Source organism: Sardina pilchardus, chromosome 4, assembly GCF_963854185.1.
Source record: "Sardina pilchardus chromosome 4, fSarPil1.1, whole genome shotgun sequence".
NCBI classification, from domain to species: Eukaryota; Metazoa; Chordata; class Actinopteri; order Clupeiformes; family Clupeidae; genus Sardina; species Sardina pilchardus.
In genome coordinates this window covers 35,510,948-35,519,986 of record NC_084997.1, presented here as the reverse complement: position 1 = coordinate 35,519,986, position 9,039 = coordinate 35,510,948, and the positions used below count along the sequence as shown (strand labels likewise).

General features: G+C 38.8%; 1 protein-coding gene across 1 annotated transcript; it reads right to left on the bottom strand.

Moving 5' to 3' along the window:
• Positions 1–1,573: 1,573 nt before the first annotated feature.
• LOC134079157 (zinc-binding protein A33-like) lies at positions 1,574–7,892 on the bottom strand. The gene is made up of 7 exons (XM_062535341.1): positions 7,763–7,892; positions 6,977–7,252; positions 5,310–5,393; positions 4,573–4,791; positions 3,710–3,726; positions 3,104–3,234; positions 1,574–2,943 (listed from the first exon to the last, which is right to left on the bottom strand). Exons 2-7 carry the CDS (start codon positions 7,226–7,228, stop codon positions 2,468–2,470), a joined length of 1,179 nt encoding a protein of 392 aa, XP_062391325.1. The 5' UTR covers positions 7,229–7,252; positions 7,763–7,892; the 3' UTR covers positions 1,574–2,467.
• Between the last annotated feature and the right edge of the window lie 1,147 nt (positions 7,893–9,039).

Below are 9,039 nucleotides of genomic sequence, written 5' to 3'. Positions count from 1 at the left end.
AATCTTGTCAAAGTCTGTCAGTGTAAGGCTTTAGGTACACACTGGTTCTTCCATTTCTTAGAGTGTGGTCCCAGATGATCAGAATGTGTCCAGCTGACATAATGTTTACACTTCTAATTACTAATAATTTTGTCATGTCAGTGGTAGTAGATTGTAAACGGTACTTCTAACTTTATTAATGAAAAAAAATATATATATATTTGTCCCTCCCTTACAAAACTTCATCATGCTTTGACCATGTTTTTTTAGGGTACCCATGGCTTATCACTATAGTTGATAAAAAAAAAAAAATCGTTCTCCGTGTGAGGATCACATTCACGACTTTCAGATATGAGACTGACGTGGTGCATTAGGTGACCTAATGCGATAACAAGGCTTCAGCAGCAGATGTCAGTGTTGCTGTTCATAAAAGCTAATGCTGCTTAATTGTCTTTGCTTCGGTCACATCATCTTTAATGTTTTGTATCACAATTGCCCCACCTTTATCTGCTGATTTAGCAATAACATAATAAAGGCTTTTCTCTCTTGCACACTGATGTTGTACTTGTTCTTCCTGTTTGCTTTCTTTGTCATTTTGTTCAAACCATTCTCTAATAGGTCAGTCAGGTGGTATTGTGAGCTTACATTTATGCAGAGGGTCTATCAAATCATAATTCACAGTGTCACAAGAAGGTTTAGAAAAAAAAATGTTAAGATGCAACTTTCTGAAAAAATTGTTTGAGTTCATTTTCAATTTGAATGCATTTAGTTTGTTTGTGGGGCGTAGGATAGTCCTCGGCTGAGTTCACTTAAAGGAATAGTTAGGAATTTTGGACATAGGACCTCATTTCCAACTTTACCGAGGTGATATAGGTCGGTGGAGACCGTTTTTATCGCGTTTAGCCCCTTCCTTCGGTTGCAGCGTCCCCCTTTGCTAACCCATTTCTACGGTAACATCAGTCTGACATCAACAACAGTCTTGCTCACTCCACCGCACACCCGAGACAAGTCAATTAAAATGTCAGACTATCGATATACATGTCCGTGTTGATAGAATAATTTTAGAAATAAAACTAACCTTGCAACTCAATGATTTACTACATTTTGAGGGACTAGTTTCTCAATATCAATCCGCCACTGCCATACAGGAAACAAAGTAGGCTATTGCAATGCGATGCAAGGTTAGTTTTATTTCTAACATTGTTCTATCAACACAGGCATGTGCATGGATAGTCTGAAGTAATAAATTATTTGTTTCGGGTGTTCTGTGGAGTGTTTTCAGTGGCAGGCTGGATGTTACCGTTGACTTGCGTTATCTCGGCACCTAGGTTAGCACGAGATGAACGCTGCAACTCAAGGAAGGGCAGAAATTCACTGAAAATGGTCTTCACCGATCTATATCATCCCGACTAAGTTGGAAATGAGGTCCTATGTCCAAAATTCCGAACTATTCCTTTAACTGGGATGGTGTCAAAGGAATGTTTATCACTGTGAGCTACGGCCTCCTCTTGCCCCTCCTTGTTTGCTGTTTTTTCCCTGCTAAAAACTTGTTTATGTTCTTTACAGAAAATGAGCCAAGGCCAATGAGTTTGAGTTGAGATAGTTAGCATATTTCTTTTAATTTAGCAAACATTGAAAATGGGTACTACAGACCCAAACACTTTACAAGGGTTAATGGTATTTCTTACCATATTCTGAAAGTCTTCAACACAATATTTGTGACCTGTGTAACAGTGTGAATAACTTCAGAAGATAAACTCTTAAGAGAAAATACATATTAGCATTTACCCATAGTCCCTAGAAGCAGCTCACCCACCTCTTTTCAAAAGAGCAACTTTTACTCTTTTCAGAGGGAGACCAAATGTTATCTGGCAGAGTACAATTTTACTCAATTGGAGTACATTTTACTCAAGCAAATTTAATAACATTATTGACATAAAGTATATGACACAAATCCAAGATGGTCAGGTAGGACAAGTTGTCATCACCAAAACAAAGATCCATAAATTATATTTGTAAATCAAAACAGAAAAGACAGAATAATTCCTGTCTGATTAGTGTTACATGACTATAAAGGTGTACACCTATACTGTATATAGCTAGACACATGATCACCAAGACCCAAGATATTGCTAAGCAGTTCTAAATTACACACACCACCTCATTATCCTGAGATCTGTTTTTATTTCTAAATTACACACACCACCTCATTATCCTGGGAGCTGTTTTTATTCCTAAATTACACACACCACCTCATTATCCTGGGAGCTGTTTTTATTCCTAAATTACACACACCACCTCATTATCATGAGAGCTGTTTTAATGCCTAACTACTCTGTCCCATCTGCCCTCCACCACACACACACACACACACACACACCATCTCTCTCCTCCTCTCTCCCTCCTGTCTCACACACTCACACACACACACACACACATACGGGACACCATCGGCTCCATCGGCTCCACCAGTGCAGCTCTGCTGATATTAGCGACTTGGGAGGATCCTCAGAAAGGAGCGGGTTTCAATGTATGGAAACATTTTCTCAGTGAAAGTGTGTTTGATTGTGTGTAGGAGTGTGTCGTTATCAGGGTCAGAGAATGACAGTTCTCCTCTGTCCCAGTCCAGTTTCAGTCTGATCCTCTGGGGCTTCTGAGTCAATTTGAGTTCAATCCAGTTTGGATTATGTACTACAAAACCGTTATTTACGTATGAGATCCCAATCCACCAGACGTTCCCTCCCTGCCTCCGCACAGACTCCCCCGTCACACCCACATTCCAAGATGTTTTCTCTACGACCTCCACATCCCAGCAGTGAGTCCCTGAGGTAAAGCCCTCAGAGCCCAGAACACATGGGTTGTTATGGAATCTCTGTGGGTTCTTTTTAACATATTGCACACTGGTCAGGTCTTCAGACAGGACGAGGTCTGGGTTTGCAGTGTTGGGATCTAGAGTCATAGGAGCTGCAGAGAGAAACAAAACACACACACACACACACACACACACATCATTTACAGAACACTCAGAGATTCACACTGACATGAAATATAAACCAGATAAACGCAAGTTGTGGTGTTAGTGTGGTAAAAGGAGTGTGTGTGTGTGTGTGTTTATCATACTGACTCATCATTTTCATCAATTTCCTCCAAAGTGTCATTTTCAGGTCGTCCATGTGTTTTGCCACATTGATCAGTGTTCCTGGATCCTGCAGTGTGTACTCTGGTGTTGGTGCTGCTGTGGGTTCGGGTTCAGAACTACAGAGAGGAGACGGACAAGAGGCAGATCCAACAATCTGACACATTTTTAATGACAGCATTTAAATATGATCCATGGAATAGTACAACATCATCCATTTCATTCTAGGTAGGGCACATTTCATGACTTCCAAATTATCCAATGAATGGTGTACTGAATGGCAGAGATCTGCCACCACCAAACGGCGGCTGATTGATAAAATAATTAAAGGGACTTGACTTGAATGGTTCAGCAATTGGTATCCTGGATGAACCTAAATTAATCTGCTAACTCAATTGGATTTGCTCTGCAGATCAGCCTGGTGTCTAGACTATTCACAGTTGTTCCAGAATCACCAAATATCCAGGAGTCAGTCACAAGCATTGTGAATAGCCTGACAGTAGACAGGCTGGAAAATGGGGTTTTAAGGGTTTTAATATATCATGAATTTTCCAGGATTTTCATGACAGTTGCAAAGCTGCAGTTATCTCTCACCGTTCTGCTGTTCCGTTCTGTGAAATAAAAAAGAGATATTAGATTATAATGTATCTCCTTATACTGTACAGTAAAGTAAAAAGAGTAATTCAATGTGAAATCAACAGATGCTTCCAACTTGACCATCTTGGATTGGCTTCATACTTTATAATACTCCATACTCAATAGTGAAACTAAGCATTTTAGCAACTATTTTATCAGACTTATGACCCTGTTTTTTTAAAGCCTCTATATCTGAAAATAAAGTAGATACCAACTTAAACGTTTGCACAGTAGTTGATGGCTAATAACATTATTGGCATAATGTATGACGCAAATTCAGGATATAAGATGGGAACAGTGTCCAAAAGGTGTTGATTTGAATGCAAATGTAATCACTAATTAGCCAAAAGCTTTTATGTCAGGATTATATATCGAGGGCTGAGAACCAAAGGGGCGTAAGTGACATTTCACCAACTTTACAGGAGAGCCAAAACAAATCTAACTGCTTCTACTGTATATGTTCACAGTTAAAGACCTTTGGTTTTTGTTCAAAAACTTTATATTTATAAATATTTCACTTCTATAATTTTGTCAGCTAGAAATGAGCTCATCAAGAGCTTTCAGGTGATATATAACTCAATTTTTACCAAAATGTCACTTACGCCCCTTTGGTTCTTAGCCCTCAATATATACAGTATATATATATATATTAAAAAAAAAACATGTAAAACAATGTAATTCCTTGTAATATAGTTGACATATGTAAGTCACTTTGGATGAAAAAAGTGTCTGCTTAATGTAATGTAATGTAATGTAATGTAAGGTAATGTAATGTAATGTAAGGTAATGTAATGTAATGTAATGTACAGTAATGGTATTACCTGCAGGGATGTGTCCTCCTCATCAGACCTCCTCCCGTCCTGTACGGCTAAAGAGGACATCTCTCTGTTGATCTTCTTGATGTTCTCCCGCGGGGCCTGACTCTTCTGCTCCACCTCCTCCCTCACCGCAGCTACCCGGGCTGCCATGTCATCTAGTAGGAACTGGTTATACCTCTCAAACTCCATCTTCACCTGATTCTCTACGTACCTGGCCAGAGCCTAAATGAAATGTAAACAATGATTAAATGTCAATTGTATTATATGAAAAGGTATATTACTGCAAACACGACATCACATGTTATTTTATATATTACATACACACACTAAATTACATTGTTTGTCATTGACAGTGCTGCATCAGATGTTTACCTACTGTATAACATGATCACTAGATGTCACAAGTAATGTTGATATGAAAGCAAAAAAAAACAACAACATATTTGGTGCAAGCAAACTGGAGTTGCTGCAGCCATTAGCTGTCATTGAGCTACAAAGTTAGGTCTCGGGACATCATTTCAACAAGTACCTTTGTTCCTCTCATAAGACACAAAATGTCATCACAAGTTCTGCAACATGAACATGACAACACTACTGGCAGCACTATATAGCCTTTAGATGCAGCAACTGTTTTGCCTGCCGATTTAGTTTGTTTATTTTCGGAATCGGTGACGTCTAGTGATCAAGATATAGCTCAAATCCGCTGGATTTCTCCCTTGATAGTCTGATCTATATATCACCTCATTTTTCTCCACTATTTGTTCACAGTTGAATTTAGATTTTTCAAGGGTCTTCAGCTTCTCCAGTTTGATCTCCTGCTCCTTCTGTAATGAAAGAATACTTTATTCTAGAGACTAGTGGAGTGTTGGAGAGCTGGATCATTCACAATAATTGTGCACTTTGTGAAAATAAGTTGCATTTTTCAAAATGGCCAACATTGATAACAATTTTAAGTCGAATGTTTTTATTAATGTTCATTACAATATGATATTGATAATCTAGTTATTTAAATGTATTTACTATGCATATTTATTATCATGGTAAGTTTATTACATGAATTGTACAATTAAATTTCAAAACCGCTAATATTTTTTTCAAGATGGCAGCCATGGGGGGCGCTGTGGCGCAGCAGGCTACAGCGTCCATACCATTTGCAGGTCCGAGTGCCCACGGGGACCCAGGTTCGAATCCGGCCTGTGGTCATATCCCAATCCCACCCCATCTCTCTCTCTCCCACTTGTTTCCTGTCTACCTCTTCACTGTCCTATCATAATAAAGGCAAAAAGGCCAAAAAATAAAATGATAATAAAAAATGCATATTAATCTGATATGAAGGCTCTTAGTGTCAAATCACAGAACCAACATACGGTCGATCATGGGAAGACTCTGGTGATCACTTTATTTACATCTACAGTAATTTCCTGCATATAAGCCGCATTGTGTATAAGCCGCAGGACAGTGTTTTATGCACGTTAAAATAAACAAAACCATATTAACACCATATTAACTGCCCCCCTGTATTAACCTCATAGCGGAAGAATTTTTTCAAAATCAATGTATAAGTCGCGGCTAATAGTCGGGAAATTACGTAAGAACAAAAGGCCAGTTCTATTTTTACAGTGCTTGCAAGGTTATAAAACTGTGGTAAAACAGGTTTCATCACTTTCAGAGGAATACTTGTATAACACACACATTTCCAAGTATTGGCATGTCTGAGAGAAAAATCTGATAAAAAACAGAAAAATCATCTGATAAATAAATTCCTGTGCTGTGGATGCATTCCCTGTCTCAGACTGATGAGCCACAGGCTGTCCTATCAGGGCAAATCTCATGCATGCTCTGACCATGAAACACACCTTTGTTTCCTCCTAATGCTATCATTTGACTGTTGAATACAATTCAAAATCCCAGAAGTTCAGGCAGGGTTCACCCAGCCTAATAATTTGACTGTTGAATACAAGTTGAACTGACAACAGAATCTGGTACATTGGTACAGTTTGCACATTACACATGAACGTATCCTTTGATAAGCATGACATTTAAAGATGCCACAATTACTCATCCGGTTCACTGAAAGAAACGCACGTTCAAGGTGGTGAAATGGCATAAGATAATGCTCGGCATGTTTTTACGTTTTAATTGCATGCAGATGGAAAAAAATCTGTTTTTAGTAAAGCTAGTCAATCTGCAAAACACTGGTTAAAAGATTAGTCAATATTTTTAGTCTATCTGTAATTTCGATCAGAAATGGGTTGTTGTTCATTCCTGAACATCACGCAAGCGTTTGACTGATAGATCTAATGTTTTCACTTTGGTGCATCTACTGTACAGTAGCAGAGACGGAGAGAGAGAGAGAGCAAAGATGATGATTGGGCAGCGATCTAAGGTGGCATCAGTGGATTCTTACCTCCTCCAGGTCCTTGGCCGCCTGATTGAGATTCATCTTCCTTAAGATGATAACCACGGTCTTCCCACAATGTTCATCAGTATATTTTTGTATTATTAGACATATGGCATCATCCCGGTCAGCGTTCTCAAGCTTTGACCATGGAACATCACCCTTCAAATGGTGCTTGAACTTCTTGAAATCAGCTTCGCTGAGGTTGTCTAAGATGTGCGATAATGCGTCCTTAACTGGGTTTGTGGTGTACTCTGCCATATCTTACTGTATCTGAAAGAAAGTCTGTACAATAACGAATCACACTTGTTATGCATAATACTCCATGATACACCTATTTTTGCAACGTCATATAGCATATTTTATTGTACAGTATGTTTGTTATCACACTGTTAAATGAGTTCAAAGCAAAGTTCAGGTTCAATCTGGGTTCTTTAAAGTGCCTTAAGACTCCATATGTTTTTGTTGCACACCTGCAATCCTTTAGTAATAGTATTGACTGATGCAGTAGTAATTCTCCTTAAGTAATAGTATTGACTGATGCAGTAGTAATTCTCCTTTAGTAATAGTTTTGACTGATGCAGTAGTAATTCTCCTTAATAGTATTGACGGATGCCGTAGTAACTCCTATGGTTTCCTATTCTCTTGACTGTAAATGTACAGTATTTAAATTCAACATAACTGGAATTCAACATCAACCTTACAGGTCCTTCAGGAAAGGAGCTCAACAGTTAGGTGAGTGTTAGTAACTGACCAATGATAAGAAATCAGAAGAGGAGATGAGACACACATTACCTAATGTTACTTCTCTTCTCTTCTTTTCTCTTCTGATCGCTGCTGAAATGTGGTTCATTTAGTCCTGTCGTATGGTATTTTTCTTCTCTTCTCTTCTCTTCTTCTTTTCTCCTCTGATCGCTGCTGTAATGTGTAGTCCTGTCTTATGGTATTTGTCTGTGTGTTTCACTTGTTTATCTTGTTGATCAGAGGGAGGGGGAATTCTGATTGGTTAGTGCTGCAGAAGGTGCTATGTTTCTATTTTATGTGCAGATGGTTTACTTTTTTTTAATCTTAGTTATGATATATGCAGGTGAATGCATATATTCACCGGTTTCGCTTTCATGCTTGCATTTCATGCTTTCATTTTATGCTTGCATGTTTCTCTGCAGAGCTTCCCCTACAGCTTTAGCGTGTATATTTTACAAAACTCTTCAATCGGTCAGTCTGCCGTGCCTTTTCATGAGACTTTATATGGTAATGACTCATTTAATCATATATAACAGCATGGAACGAATTGATTAACTGAAAAACGTTACATAGTTTACCTTTAAAGTATACCATCCTACTACCTTTTCTCTTCTCTTCTGATCTCTGCAGAGATTAAGTATGTCTCGTTCCCTCTTATGCTATACTGGTCTCAATCTTTTTTCACCAGTTTTATATCATAAAATGATCATGGTTCTGGTGTAAATGTGAGCTAAAGAGCCTGTTCCACTCAGCTTCGGAGGGAGGGGGAATAATACGGACTACTAGTGTAAAGTAAAACTGAAACTTTATTTATACATTTTCACAAACACTCAAACTGAAATTCATTAGAATATGCAATTGTGGGGGGTGGGGTTCGAGTCCGACCTGCGGCCATTTCCCGATCCCACCCCATCTCTCTCTCCCACTTGCTTCCTGTCTCTCTGTCCTATGAATAAAGGCAACCCCCCCCCCCCCCCCCCCCAAAAAAAAAAATAAAAAAAGAATATGCAATTGTTTTTCACAAACATGGCATGTCTGGATCCTAGTTTACTTCTCACATCTTGTAGGTGGGAGATAGTGAGGATATGGAGCCTACCCACACACAGACGGACAGCAGGTCAAACAAGCAGTTTGGCTGGTTAAGCTGCATTTCCTGAATCACTCTGTGATAAAACACGCCAACACAACAGAGAGAGAGGGAGATAATGTACTGTAATAACTGAATGCATGATAATGGCCGCTGTGGAGACAATACAGAGCATAATTGGTTCTAAAATCATACATGGCATTTATGATTATCTAAGGAGTAATGTGGACAGCCGGTCATT